The 15,455-nt window shown below is 45.0% G+C and overlaps 1 protein-coding gene across 1 annotated transcript in view; it reads right to left on the bottom strand.

The window, feature by feature from the left end:
* The window catches only part of ADGRF1 (adhesion G protein-coupled receptor F1), a 39,805-nt gene extending 26,356 nt beyond the window's left edge, over nt 1–13,449 (bottom strand). The window contains exons 1-5 of the mRNA XM_045294895.1: nt 13,361–13,449; nt 11,853–11,950; nt 9,950–10,007; nt 6,629–6,778; nt 941–1,114 (exon numbers count right to left, since the gene is read on the bottom strand). Of these exons, the coding sequence (XP_045150830.1) occupies nt 941–1,114; nt 6,629–6,778; nt 9,950–10,007; nt 11,853–11,924 (454 nt within the window). The 5' untranslated portion in view covers nt 11,925–11,950; nt 13,361–13,449. The remainder of the gene's footprint in view (nt 1–940; nt 1,115–6,628; nt 6,779–9,949; nt 10,008–11,852; nt 11,951–13,360) is intronic.
* Nucleotides 13,450–15,455: the final 2,006 nt, after the last annotated feature.

Below are 15,455 nucleotides of genomic sequence, written 5' to 3'. Positions count from 1 at the left end.
GGGACAGGAGGAGAATCAAGGGAAATAGAGGAAAGAGCTGGGAGGAAAAAGGCATTTATAGAGGTCTAGATAAAGACATGTACATATGCAAATATATTTATATGAGGAAGGGGAGCCTACATTTATAGGTTTAGTATTAAGGTTTAAAATATTTTATAAAGAAAAAAATACCACTACTTACTAAACCCTGACATGCCCCTACCTTACCCACTACTGGTGGTCTTCTATATTGGTATGGGACTTGTCCCATCTCTTTGGGTATACATACTGTTTATCCTACATGCAAAGCCTAGAAAATGCTACTTCCTCAGTAGACCTACCCTGCTGCCCAAGGGCAAAAGTTTCTCTCCTCTAAATTGCTAGGATACTTGATCTACACCTCTCTCACATTTACACATCTTTATGTGCACAGTCTCCATGTCCCCACTGTGCTGGAAACCGCTTATGTGTACGATCCATGCCTGATCCTTGAAGGCTGACCAGATATTCGTCTAAGTTAGTGAGTGCTGCTCAGACATAACCACAACTGAACGCTTATTTTCTCACAGTATAGGGGGCTAGAAGCCTTAAATGAAGGCACAACTCTAGAAGTCTCTCTCTCCCCACCTCTGGTCTCTTTTCAGCTTCTGTTTCTTGCATTTTTAGAGAGCTCAAGTGGCCTGCCAGGCATCTTCTCTGGCCACGTCTCTGCTTGGTTGTTCCCTTGCTTACTCTGCTGTTTTCAGATCTCAAAGAGATTGATCTCAGACACACATCTTACTCTGCTGTATTTATGATGTTCTGACAAAAGGTGTATTTTGTCCTTTAATCTACCTGTCGCACTAACTCTTCTCAGAAAAAAAAAAAAAAAAACGAACCAGACTCCCTTGTCTGTTGCATGTTGGTTTGGGAGGGAACCCGAGCTGAAACTCTCCTCCCTCCGAGTGATCAATGTGCTTACTTGTTCGCTCACAGAAGTTGACACTCTGGCTGAGGTTGTTGCCCTGACAGTTGCAGCTCCGGAAGGATCTTTCCGTGTGAAGGTAGCATTGCTGGGGATCAAGGCACGTGGGTGGAAACCAGGCGTAGCCATCCTCACAAGCACACTGCAGGCCTCCGTTCACGCTGCTACAGTCTGCAGGGGCAACAGTTTGGTACCATGTGGGCTGGTTAACGGTTTTGAATTCTGATCCCGGACTCGGGCTCAGAATCTGAACCTAGTATTTCTTAGGAAAAAATCAGAGGCATAACAATAACTGGTAATCTGCTCATGATAAGGAAATGTCCGACCCAATGTCCAATGCTGAGCTTGTGACAAGAAACGTAAAACCCAAACAAAACTAGTTGTGGTTGTCGGGTTGCCTCCAAGTCAGGATGACCCAAGCATGCCAGAGGAGAACAGTGCTCTGTAGGACTCTCAGTGGCTGCTCTGTCAGAAATGGACAGCCAGGCCTTTCCCCCTCCCCACCCCTCAATAATCTCATTTTCGTGATCACTCATATCCATATTTACTTATTTAGCATATTCATCTCATTAACATGAAAGAATGATTGTCCTTGATTTCTGTAAGCTTTTTTCAAAGGTGCTTAAAACAAAATTAATATCCTAGTAGGGATTGAATTATATTAATATTCTATTTAGTTACTTAACATAAAAGATTTTAGATAAAACTAAATCTGCCTTTAATTTGAATGTATACATACCCTACGACAATTTGGTACAGTTCGTACATAACATGTTAGTTAACTATTTATCTGAATATGAATACCTTTCTATTCATAAAAAATTAAAGGAACACTACTGGCTACACTAAAATATTGTTAACAGTTGTTGTAGTAATTATAATACTAATTTTATGCCTGTCACAAAGTAGCATCTATTGTTATTACATACCTCAAAATCTTAATACAGTAAGTTTTACAAGGGTTGGTTTTTAACTGTGGGTTGTATGTAAACTGGATGACCACACCCAGAAATTGTCTATTTATATATAAGCACATTTAAAGTTAGTCTGGGTGACGTCAAACTGCCAATCTTTCAGATGCAACTGTGCAGGCATCTTTTTTTTTTTTTTTTCAATCTAGGGACTCCATCAGAAACCAAGCACACGGAAAGTTTGCATCCGAAAGGACACATGGCCAGAGGATCGTCCTTGCGGTGGGAGAGAAGAAATCAAAGAGCTAATTGAGGATTTTTAGAGCGTGTCTGGCAAGTGTCTCAAGAAATGCCTTTCTCTACCACCACACACCGACCACCATTCCAAGGAAGTCCTTAAAGACAGACAGACTAGAGAGGACTGAAGACGGCTTTGGGATCGGTATGTTGGCACGCTCCAGCAACCCATCCTGGACAAGGTACTCTCATCTACATGACCTAAAATCCCCACCAAAAGCCCTTCCTCTTTCTAATAGACAAAAGAGGAGTGAAAACATGCACAGAGTCCTGCAGTGAACGGGAAGGATTTTAGAAATGAAAACATGAGGAGTGTTTTCATCTCTTTTCTGTCATATTACCAATTGGGCAACTTTGGTTGAATTTTCGAATACCTCTGAATCTCAGTTTCTTCGTGTATAAAATTTAAATAATAACAGCTACTTCTCCGTTGATTATAATTGTTATATCAATTCAAAGACAGTGTCTAGGGATGTCCTAAAGCCTAGCGTGTTAGTCTTGGTACTTTAGAGAAACAAATCCACAGAAACTCATGTATGAGAGAGAGGGTTTTTTTTGTTTTTTTTATGGAGATCACTGTACCACTTTATTTAATATCATTATACTTTTTAAAAATCATTTTATTAGGGGCTCATACAACTCTTATCACAATCCATACATACATCAATTGTGTAAAGCGCATTTGTACATTCATTGCCCTCATCATTCTCAAAATATTTCCTCTCCACTTAAGCCCCCGACATTAGGTCCTCATTTTACCCCTCCCTCCCCACCACCCCTCCCTCATGAGCCCTTGATAATTTATAAATTGTTATTTTATCATATCTTGCCCTGTCCGATGTCTCCCTTCACCCACTTTTCGGTTGTCCGTCCCCCAGGGGAGGAGGTGACATACAGTTCCTTGTAATCAGTTCTCTCTTTCCTACCCATTCTCCCTCTACCCTCCCTGTTTCGCCACTCACACCACTGGTCCTGTAGGGCTCAGAGAGTTTTTTTTATAAAGGGTAAGTGCACATCAAGAAAGCATCCCAACCCAGTGCTGCCCAAGCCCACATGTCCAACATTAACCCATATGTCCGACACCAATCCGCAAAGTCCTCTTCCATCTCATAAAACACATGCAATGATGCCGACTGCAGGAGGAAAGCCGAGTCCGTGAACGTGTAAGGATTTCAGCGTTGACAGGGGTCTCCACACGGGTGCTCCAGCACCCAGGGCTGCATCGGGGTAGATCCATGCTGCTTCTCTTTGGGGATGTCTTATAGGAAGTTAGCCTTGCCAGCTTAAGCAGGGAACTGGCTAAGGCAGCTGCACCCTGGTCCGACCATCACAAAGCAAGCGACCCAAGAACTCAAAAGGCGAGGCTCACTGAGTCATTTATCCCTCTGCCCTTCAATTAACCCCACATGTGTTTATTGGCCAGGTTGGCACAATAAACTAACTACCTCCCTTAGGGTAATCACTAAAAACAAAAATAATAACAATAGCAAAAGAATACATGTAAGGAATAAGGCAATAATGGAGATGAAATGAAAGCTTATCGGATACTCAATCCAAAACAAGTTAGAACAATAAAGAAAAAGAAAGCAAGGAGAAGAAAACAAATAGAAGTTCACTCCTTCTCCCAGGGGTAAGCTGCCTGGTATGCCTGTCAGGAGGTCCCAGCAAATCGGATTGGCTCTGAGACTTCAACTGTGTCTTGCACTGACCAATCCTCATTTCACTCCTGCTCCAGTTACCATCATCCCTAGATCCCCGCAGGAGCCTCCTATTGGTTTTCCCCATTCTCCCACCCTTATTGTCTCCCCTCTCCCATTGCCAATTCTACACACAGCAGCCAGAGTGACCTTTTACAAACAGAATTCAGATCATGTTCTTTCCCGGCTTAAAGCTCTTGGTGAACTTCAAATCCCACACAGAATGAAAAGCTAAGTCCTTGTAGTTCCATACATGTGATTCCTACCTTCTGGGTATATTTCATACCTCTCTTTCCCTCTTTCAAACATCCCCAGTCACATTGGCCTTCTTGTTCCTCAAATGTGGCCAGTATCCTGCTGCCTCATGACCTTTATGTTTACCGATCCCTTTGCTTGAAATGCCATGCCCCTAGACAATGACATAACTTATTCCTTTACTTCTTCTGGGTCTCTGCTTTAAGTCACTCAAGCAGACACGCTCTATTTAAAATAGTCAATCCTCCTACCACTCTGAACTCTCTTTATATTTCTTCATTGTATTTATCTCTGCACAATGTACAACAGTACACATACATCTCCATGGACATCATAGGTATCTTATCATGAACAGATGCTTATTTTTCATTTTCTGCACCCTTCTACTTGATTGATGGTGTAGTGGTTACGTGTTGGGCTGCTAACCTCAAGGCTAGCAGTTCAAATCCACCAGCTGTTCTGCAGGAAAAAGACGGAGCTTTCTGGTCCCAGTCTCACACCCCCACAGGGGCAGTTCTACCCTGTCCCATGGGGTCACTATGAGTCAGAGTTAACTTCATAGAAATGAGTTTGGTTGTTTTTTCCCCCTTTGGTATGGTGTGGTTGTGAGGTGACATCAAGCTGGTTCCAACTCATAGGAACCTACATACAACAGAATGGGACACTACCCTTTCCTGAGCCAGCCTCATACAGTCATTGCTATGCTTAGGCCCATTGTTGCTTAAGTCACTACATCATTCTATCTCATTAAGGCTCTTCCTCTTTGTCACGGAACCTCCACTTTACCAAGAATGATGTCCTTCTCCAGGATTTCATCTCTGACAACATATCCAAAGTACAGGAGACAAGATAGTGCCATCTCACTTCTGAGGAATGTTCTCTTTGTATTTCTCAGACAGATTTTCTCCTTCTTCTGAAAGTGTATGGTACGTACAATATTCTATGCCAACATCATAATTGAAAGGGATCAATTTTTCTTGGGGCTCCCTTTTTTATAGTCAGCTTCTGTGTGCCTACGAAGTGATTGAAAATTCCATGACTTGGTATGACGTCATTTTACTTCTTGACTGCTGGTTTGGTGTTTTCACTGATTCTGCTAATCTGTGTCCCCACTTGTGCAACTTGCTGTCTTATGCAAATTGTCCAACTGCTCTGAACCCTCCTAGTGTGGTCACCCTTGCTGCTTACCAAATAGTTCTTGCTCTTTTCCAGGCAAATGTCAGATTGCACATTCTGGCCCCTTGAAATTGTACAGGGTAATGGAATTATTTCTGGCTAATAGACTGTGCATAGAATTGATGTCTGTTCTTTGTTCTGTTAAACTGGCATTCCATATGCTCACCTTCCCAACACAATCACTGAAGACAAAGCGGGTGCATAAGCAAATGTGGTGAAGAAAGCCGATGGTGCCTGGCTATCAAAAGATATAGCATCTTGGGTCTTAAAGGCTTGAAGGTAAACAAGCGGCCATCTAGCTGAGAAGCAACAAAGCCCACATGAAAGAAGCACACCAGCCTGTATGAACATGAGGTGTCAATGGGATCAGGTATCAGGGATCAAAGAACAAAAAAATCATATCATTGTGAATGAAGGGGATTGCAGAGTGGGGACCCAAAGCCCATCTGTAGGCAACTGGACATCCCCTTACAGAAGGTTCAAGGGGAGGAGACAAGCCAGTGCAGTGTAGCACCAATGAAACATGCAACTTTCCTCTCGTTCTTTAATGCTTCCCCCACCTTCCACTATCATGATCCCAATTCTACCTTACAAATCCATCTAGACCAGAACATGTGCACTGGTACAGATAGGAACTGGAAACACAGGGAATCCAGGACAGATGATCCCTCAGGACCAGTAGTGAAGTGACAACACCGGGATGGTGGAGGGAGGGTGGGGTAGAAAAGGGGAACCGATTACAAGGATCTACATATAACCCTCCTCCCAGGGGGATGTACAACAGAAAAGTGAGTGAAGGGAGATGTCAGTTTAAGATATGACAAAATAATAATAATTTTTAAATTATCAAGATTTCATGAGGGAGGGGGGCAAAGAGGGAGGGGGAAAATGAGGAGCTGATACCAAGGGCTCAAGTAGAAAGCAAATATTTTGAGAATGACATTGGCAACAAATATACAAATGTGCTTGACACAATGGATGGATGGATGGATGGATGGTGGATGGATTGTGATAAGAGTTATACAAGCCCCCACTCAATAAAATTATTTTTTTAAAGAATTTATGTGTGTTGTCTTCAAGTTAGAACATTTTCTAGTCTGCAACAGACCTTGCTGTGCTCTAGAGAGCTCAGTCAAGATAAAGACCCATTCATCACTCTAGGTTTCCCAATGACTATCTCTAAGATAAACCCTCTACAAAGTGGATGTAGGCATGTAGCATGAAAAAATAAAACTTTTATTCTGTTAAACCACAAAGATTTGGGGAACCTTTGCCTCCCTAACACAGCCTAACCAATCCTAATTGCTGCACTTTTCTTTCCTGTTGACGCTCTCAGTCCCAAGACTTACATGTAGTAGCCTTTGCTCTGATCATCTTCAGTGGCCCATGTGATAATAACGATGATGGCCCCAAGAGCTGGAGGAAATTCTTCAAGGTCTTTTTCTCGTTGGGATCTCTATAGGACATCTGAAGAAGCAGTTCATATTCATGGACTGGACCTGAAGAGAGAAAGCGAGTCAACCCCCTTGCCTCAGTCTGGGAGGGAGACATTGCCGAGGAAATGATTCTGAAGCAACCATGATATTTGGAGGCCATGGACTATACTTAATTCTACTCATGGAGACCTTGATGTAAACAAATATCCAGCACAAGAACATGAGAGAGTTCTTACCTGTGCTTCATAGATACCTGTCTGCTCACTCTTGCCAGTCCCAAAGCTCCCAAAGCTCTTGATCCTTATCAGATTTTGCACTCTGCTAAGGAGGCATCTGTGTGGTGTGGTGGCTTACTTGTTGGGCAGCTAATTGCAAGGTCAGTTGTTTGAACAGGTTCAGCACTCCTCAAGAGAAATGTGAGGCTTTCTGCTCTGGTAAAGATACGCCACCTCAAAAACCCCTGGGAGAGTTCACCCTGTCCTGTGATGCTGCTAGGAGTGAGAATTGACTTCATGTCGGTGAGGTGGGTTTTTGAGTTTTGACCGAACACACAGAGTCACACTTCCTGTGCCACGTCTAAAGGAAGCTCCAGCGAAGAGACCCAAGTGGTCAACGAGCAGATGAACAATTCTCAACACTCTTCATCCTGCGGCCACCACCACAAGGTGCTGTCTAACAGGCTCTGTACTCATGGGACCCCAGGTGTGTCCAAGGATGCTTGTGCTCCAGGGAGTTTTCAAGGACTGACCTTTTAGTAGATCTCCAGGACTTTCTTCTGAGGCACTTCTGGACACATCCAAACCACTCATCTTCTGGTTAACTTCCAAGTATGTTGACCTCTTTGCACCATCCAAGGACTCTAAGGATTCCTCCGAGAAACCCACAGGGGCAGTTCTACACTGTCCTACAGGGTCGCTATGAGTAAGATTAGGGAAATCAAAATCAAAATCCTAAAGGATGGCTCTACTCATTTAAAAAAGAAGACGTGTTGGTGAGGAGATGGAGAAATGGGAACCTTCATCCATTGTCAATAGGATGGTAAATGAGTGCAGCCCTGCGTAAGCAGTTCGGCAGTTCCCCAGTGAAACTGAGCATCGACTGTTTCATATGACCCAGCAGCTCTGCTTCCAGGTCTGTACTCTAAAGAATCGAAATGTAGAATGCACACAAAGAGCTGCACATTCCTGTTCCCATTGCAGTGTTATCCACAGGAGTCAGCAGGTAAGACGAGCCCAAACATCCATGAACTAATAAATGGATGAACAAATGTTGAGGTGTACACCCAAAGACAGAAGAAATAATGAAGTCCCAATAGACACTAGAACATGGATGGACACCAAAACCAAGGTAAGTGGAAAAACCAGGGATAAAAGGCCGTCTCTTGTATGCTTCTACTTATATAAAATATGCAGGACAGGGAAATCCAGAGAGACAGAAAGCAGACTGGTAATCCTCAGGGGCTGGCGGAAACAGAAGTGGTAGGAGCCTGCTTAATGGGTCTGGAGTATCCTTTTAGGGGAGCATTGTAAATCTAAGAAATGCCGCTGAATTGGCTACGTTACATAAACCATAAATGATATGGTTTATGCTATGTGAATTTCACCATAGTTGTTGCTTTTTGTTTGTTTGTTATTAAACATAACGAAGAGAGAAGTGAGCACATCCTATTCCCGCCCCTCTCCTTCTCCCGGTTCTAAGTCTTCTTGCGTTATCTCCAGTATAGAAGCCCCAGCTTCATATTCTTGTCCGGAGTCCTTCCTTCTTCTGTAAAAAAAGGTGCCTTCATGAACTGAGTTTGGGAATCCATAGTAAAGGCAAACTCCAAACAAAACACATCTTGACTTCAGCCCCTGGTGTGCCTTCACCGGCCCATGATCATCTCGCAGTGGGCTTCTTCCCCTGAGGAAAGACGCTTCATCGCATTAAGCCGGAAGAGAAGATGGTCCTAAGTGTCTTGTCCCTCTCATCATTCCTTTTGCCACAGTCCCATGAAATGGAAATGAAACCTGCGGAGAGGAGTGTTGTCCAATGTCCTCTGACGATCATATATGAACGAGAGATCAAGAATGTGAAGAAATGTATACAGTAATAAGGCAAGCGGTGAGCGTCTTTTTAATCTGAGGTCTCTTTCAGAGTAGAGAACCCACTTAGAAATCGTTTAGACTTCTCAAGGTGGCGGGAGTGAGGGTGGTCCCTGGCCTTCTCTGGAACAGATAAGACAGGCAGCTTCTATGAGATATCTATGTCACATGTCTTCAGCACCCTGGAGGGCTAGGCAGAACGTGGTTTTATATAGAAACAAAGCCGATGGATTGATACCAGGCCTAGGCAGTTGCCCCAAGAAGTGAAAAGCTAAGAGGATTTCTACCACTGAGAGGAGGGGGAAAAAAGGATGGGTGAGTCTGGTCACCTTGTCAGGGGTCAGTAGGCCTGGTTCTGGAGCCAGATAGACTAGGTTTGAATCCTGGCTCTTGCCCCTACCTCTGAGCCTTAGCTATGTACTCCACAAAACAGAGATGATTGCTGTGCCTAACTTGGAGGGTCAGTGTGAGGATTTAATTCCTCCAATGCACTTCACATAGTGCCTGACACAAAATCACAGCTCCATAAATACTTGCTGTAATTTTACTGTCACTTTTTATTGTCTTGAAAGATATATTTGTGGCCTTCCAAGTGGAAATTTTAATTTCATTTTCCCCCGGAGGACTTGCCGGCCCTACAGTATTATTAGCACATGGAAGCATGGCAAACTCGTCAAGCAGTCTGGAGGTGTTGATGGACTGAGCCAAGACCGGCTAACCAATCCTGTGCAATCAATTCCATGAGGAAGGATGCTAGTATCTGAAATATCCGACAGACCCGCAAATTAAATTTCATAGTGCAAATCATTTCTAGACTGCAGGTTGTGCCCATTCATTACATGGTTAGGATCAACGTAAGGGAGGAGAGGAAGTACACAGGGCAGCTACTTGTTCGGCATACAAGATACTGCACCTGTATGAGATGATGCTTTAATTCTCACCTTTAATACTACACCTGTATTAGATGATATTTTAATTCTCACCTTTAATAGTGCACCTGTATTAGATGTTACTTTAATTCTCACATTAGTGACTCGCTAACAGTAATTATGAACCTTCTCATTTTACAGATGTGGGGATCAAACCACACCAGCAGCAGGCCTGTGTGTATTTGCACCGAGAACCCTGGCCGTGCTGTCTAATGGAGCCTCACCTGGGTGCTTCCTCTGATTCACAGGGAGTTCTCTCTTGGTTTGGATGTCATCGTTTCTCTGTAAAGAAGAAAAGGAAAGAGTTACCATGAGGCTCTGGAATGTGTACGTTACTCGACCTGGCTGGTTCCCAATGAACTCAAGTGGTGGATGTGAAATCCACGCCAGAGTTGGTGGAGGGGTCGCCGGCAAAGGGCCCTGGAGAGCAAAGATCTGAATGAGTTGGTGAGATCAGATCCTGGAGGAAGAGCTTTCAAGGCAGAGACAATGGCAAGTGGAAAGGCCCTGAAGTGTGAAGATGCTCGACACCTGGAGGCAGAGTGAAACGGCCGGGTAGCTGGAAAGGGACAGGAGGTGCCATCAGAAAGGGGTTTGCAGGAAATCAGATTGCATCAATTTTTATAGTACATGGTGAGGACATTCGTTTGAGGAAGATGCGAACCTGCTTACACCAACACTCACTGCTATCGGGCCCATGGTAACCCATAGCAACTGTATTGGGCAGGATAGAACTGCCCCTGTGGGTTTCTCAAACTGTAACTTTTTATAGGAGTAGAAAGCCCCATCTTGCTCCCACCGAGGGTACAGAGGGTCTCAAACTGCTGACCTTGCAGGTCACAGCCCAAATAGTAACCACTACACCACCACCACCCTTGGGCTCCCTACTGGGGAGTTTTAAACTGAGGAAAGGCTGGCACTGACATACTTTGAGAAGGTGCAGTTTTGTAGCTACGTTGAAAGCAGGCACACATAGAAACAACGAGAACATCAGGAGTGACTGGGGACTGACATCATGTGAGTGGTGGGATTCATGGTGGGCGTAAGAACGAGTCAGATGCTGGATATGTGCTGAAGATAAAGCCAATGCGATGCTGGTGTTCAGATATGACATATGAGGAGAGGAGAGGAATCAAGCTTGCCGAGTGTCTCGTCCGTGCACCTGGAAGGATGACGATGATGCTCGTGGAGCTAGGGAAGAAAGAACAGTGGTGGCGAGAGAAAAAAAATCTAGGGCTTGGTTGTGGACATAAGTTGAGGGGCCTTTGGTGCAGCTGAAAGGGGATGCTGAGTAGCAGTGGGCACATGAATGTAGAGGTTAGGAGTCTGAGATGCAGACACAACACAACAACTTGTGAAAGCAACTTACACCAGGTAGAAACCTGCCAGAGAAGGAAAACGCAAATATTTCTCACTAATGGAGAGTGATGAGAGAGTGGTAAAGGTGAGAAACTTGCAAAAACCACCCCCCACCCCACCCCCAAATAACAAGGAAGTCTCATCAAGTTCCAGCTATCACAGATATCACTGTATAAATGTAAGAGTTATCAGCCTGTATCAAACTCTAAACCTGCTCTTGTCAATTCATGGTAGCCCTGGAGTACAGAGTAGACCTGTGCCTTAGAATCCCCAAGCATGCTTTACCTAGGCAGACTGCCACAGCCTCCCCCACAGAGTGACTGGAGGATTTGAACCACTGACCTTTCTGTCAACAGCCTGGCACTTGGCCTGCTGCAGAGTAGCCGAGAGGAAAGAGGAATGAAAATACAGCCCAAGGAAGGCTAATGCCAATCCGTGTGCATTTTGTGCTTCTAAAATACATTTAAGTAGGGGAGGGAGATTGCACTAGAGAAGATAGATCTCCAAGAAAGTTTAGTCTGCAGTCTTCTTTTGGTAGTTCCGTTATCCACATTCCAAAGAGATCAAGTGATGTGTCCCAGGTCACGCAGGGAAGGGTGACACAAGATTACTGGCAATGTTAAGCCAAGACTTCAGATCCCTAGGGCTTCTGATTGCGAGTCAGAAAGTGAAGTATGCAGCTTCAGCGGCCTGGAGGACGATGGCTTCTAAAAGTGCCCTGGGAAAGGAGAGGCTGTGGAGAGGAAAGGCAGACTGCGCTCCACTCACCCCCAGGAGGCCACCGTGCCCAGCCAAGATCATGAAGAACGAGATGAGCCCCCGCACGCCGACTCTCATCATCGGTGCTCCCTCTCTGGCTCCTGGAACTGGACACAAAAGAGGAGCAGTGGGACTTAAGTGGACTCCCCAAAACAGGTCACTCAAAGCCCAAGCCTAAAAAACGCACTCAGCAGTCCTGACTGAGCTGATCAGAATCCTTGGGTATCTCACAGTCTCCCACTCCCTCTTCCTGTAGCCTGACATGCTAGCACTCTTGCTTCAGCTGTGGAAAGTAGAGCATTTGTGTGTCTTTGCAAACGTACTGGACATTTTTTTCTTTCACGTTGCTATGAGTTATCGAGCTTAACTAAACACAGTCTATTTTAATATCATGGTTCCAAGTTTGCAATTAGGTGCATTTAACATCATCGGGCCTTTTGTATTCACCAAAGTCTCCCCTCCAGTTCAGTGAAGACATGCATTAAAATAACCAAGGGCCCTCAGAACCATTAATACTCGAATAGGTGGACTGCCTAAGAACGAGAAAAAGCATACACCGATCCAGCTAATTTATCTTGTATGGTTGAAGGAATTACCAGCAGATTGTCCGCAGATCAAAGGTTCTCCGAATAATTTGGGCAAAACTCAGCAGGTAATTATGCTCAGATACTAATCATTCTAATCATTTATACTCAGATTGCGGGGCGTCAAAGGAAAACCAGAATGAGGGTGAAGTGCTCATGTATAGTAGCCACTAGACAAATGTAGCTACTTAAATTTTTAAAATTAGTTAAATTTTTGTCGACTCTCCAATTCCATTTCCCCAACACTGCAGCCACATTTCAAACCCCCACGGCTGCATGGGGCTAGTGGCTACTGTTTGGGCTGGGTCCGTACCGGGCAGCCCCTGGTACCAGCTTCTCGAGAAGACAAATGACCTGCTGAACTTCAAAGCACCTGCCTCCAGCATTTCACAAAGCTTACCTCCCTGGGCAGAACACAGCCTCCTCTCCCCAGTGTTCCAGGAAGCAAGAACAAAATGATTTACTAACAGGTCATCTCCTGACCCCAAGCTTGCAACCACAGCACAAAGAACCTCCCTTCCCCTTGCCGGCCCATATGCCTTTAAGCTCAAGCCCTATATATGTCACGCCACCCCAGTACCAGGCGCGACTTCCCTGACCTAACTCATTGGGTCTCGGAAACTGCCCGGGGGCTCAAGATGCTCCCATCCTTTTCTCTGCTCTCCCTTCCCTCCCGGGAGTTCTTTCCCTGCCTCAATAAAATCTTTATCAACTCCACATTCCTGGCTAAATTCTATCTCTGTTCGGCGCCTCCCTTCTACTTCTCAGCTCCCTTCCTGATCGATGCAGATGGAGAATAGTGCCATTAGTGCTGAGGGTTTATTGGACAGTATTGATGGACCAGAAAAAAATAGTTCCCAGTGGCCTCTGAAACTTTTTCTATATCTCTCCAGCACAGAGAGAAATTTATGGATCTCAAACCCAAAACCGCACCATTCGGTTTAGTGTCTTCCTGAGCAGCCCAGGCAGCAGGGTCGGAGCTTCCCTCCAGTTGTAAATTGCACTAGAAACTTCACACAGACGCGCCCGTCTCCGCCGCCACTGCCTCCCACATCAGCTTCCTCCTGTAACAGACAAGGCATGAGAGACAAGGCAATGACCTCCTCATGGGCCAATTGCAGCCAAGCCTCATCTAGCCCTATAACACCTGAATTTTTAATTTCAGAGAAAACTTTTTTGTTTTTATTCCTTACTTTCATAGTTATCAATATATATCTCAATATATACATTTAATTAAAGGTTATGAAAAGGTTGTGCTTGGCATTATAGGGCTAGGGCTCTTTAGCCAAACACGTAGAAATCAGCAATGTGCCCCCCATTGGATGTTGTTAGTCTCCTTCTAACTATAGGTAAATTGTTCTCTCGTGCATCCAACCTTGCACTTGTCAAGGATTCCTCCTACAGCTGTTGTTTATAGATGTAGCAACTACCCCTTCCAGAACATTCTTGAGATCATCACAATGCTATCTCCTCTGAGTCCCATGAGCTCTGGCCTGTGCGTTCTGCTTCCCTCCAAACCAAAAACCCACCTCTCATTGAGTTCATTCTGACTCAAAGTGACCTGATAGGACAGAGCAGGGCTGCCCTACGCTTTCTGAGACTCACTCCTCATGGGAGCAGAAAGTCCCATTGTGCTCCCCAAGAGCAGCTGGTGGTTTTGAACTGTTAGGGATTGAGTAGCCCAATCCGTGACCACAACACTGCCAGGAGTCCTATGTTTCTTTCCTCCCCAAATCTTCAAACTCACTGCCATCGAGTCAATGCTGACTCACAGTGACCCCTTTGGGGGTTTCCCAGACTGAAACTGTTTATGGGAGTAGAAAACCCAGCTGTCTTTCTCCTGAGGAGCTGCTGGTGGTTTTGAACTGCTGACCATGCTGATCGCAACCCAATGTGTAACCACTACACCTAGAGGGGGGAATATTTGTCTCTAGAGCAGTGTCTTTCCAAATCATTGGACCTGGTCCCATCTTAAGGAACACACACCCACCACAAACACACACACAATTCTTGGATATGGTCTATCATCTTAATTTTATTTTATTGCTCTTTCTTGGTTGACAGTTTCCACTAAATAGATTTCACAACCTCCTCTTGGAGCACAGGCCCTCTGCATTGGGAGCAGGGGCAGTTTTCCGTCCCGTGGTGCTTTCTCTCCACTTCCAGGGAAGGGTTGTTCATTTGCATGCCTGGGTACCATTTGGCCCTGGTGTGTAGTGATGGAGCTGTCAGAGAAGATGACCAGCTCCGCCTACCTGGGTGTAATCAGTCCTCTCTCTTATTGACAGGGGCTGCTTCCCTCACCATTCACTCGTACGTTCTCTCTCTCTCTCTCTCTCTCTCTCTCTCTCTCTCTTTCTCTGTCTCTCTCAAAATCTCCTTCTCTCCTCCGAGTCCAGGCCTGAGACAGCCTGGGGCAGAATCTCAAGCACCATGGAGAACTTTGTCACACACTCTGGGTCCCTTTATCGCCTCTTCCATCCCCACCCTCACCCCCACCGTCTGCACTGGGGGGTGTATTCTGGGACATGCTGAGAATGGTAAGATGCTACTTTCAGTCAGGAATTCATGCCAGTCATGATTAGCTGGACTGTAAAGAATGAAGGAGGAATAGGAAGAAGGAGAAAGAAGCAAGAGGAAGAGGAGGAAGAGGAAGAGGAAAGGATAAAGCATTTAGGAGCAGACTACATGATGGGCTGCTAACCCCGTGAGCCGCTCCATGGGAGAGGAAGGAGCCTGGAAGTAGTTAGTCTTGGAAACCCAGTGGGGCAGGTCTACTCTGTCCTCCTGCGTCGCTGTACGTCGGAATGGGTTTTGGTAGAAAATACAGATGCACTTCATCTGATACTAAACCCACTGATTCTGAAGTATCTCCACAGAAAATGATGAAAAATGTCCTTTTATTTTCATATCTAACTCAATTGCTCACCAATAGAATGAGTGTCTTTAAAAAAGAAGACGAAGAAGTGTCTTTGATTAGCAGGCCAACCCTGGCCTGTGTGTTAATGAGGTGGCACTCACATCCAGG

The sequence above is a fragment of the Echinops telfairi genome, unplaced genomic scaffold, assembly GCF_000313985.2.
Source record: "Echinops telfairi isolate 266 unplaced genomic scaffold, ASM31398v2 ScPeMD7_3533;HRSCAF=4204_1, whole genome shotgun sequence".
NCBI lineage: Eukaryota > Metazoa > Chordata > Mammalia > Afrosoricida > Tenrecidae > Echinops > Echinops telfairi.
Note: the sequence above shows the minus strand (reverse complement) of the source record. Positions and strands in the feature narration are given on the sequence as shown.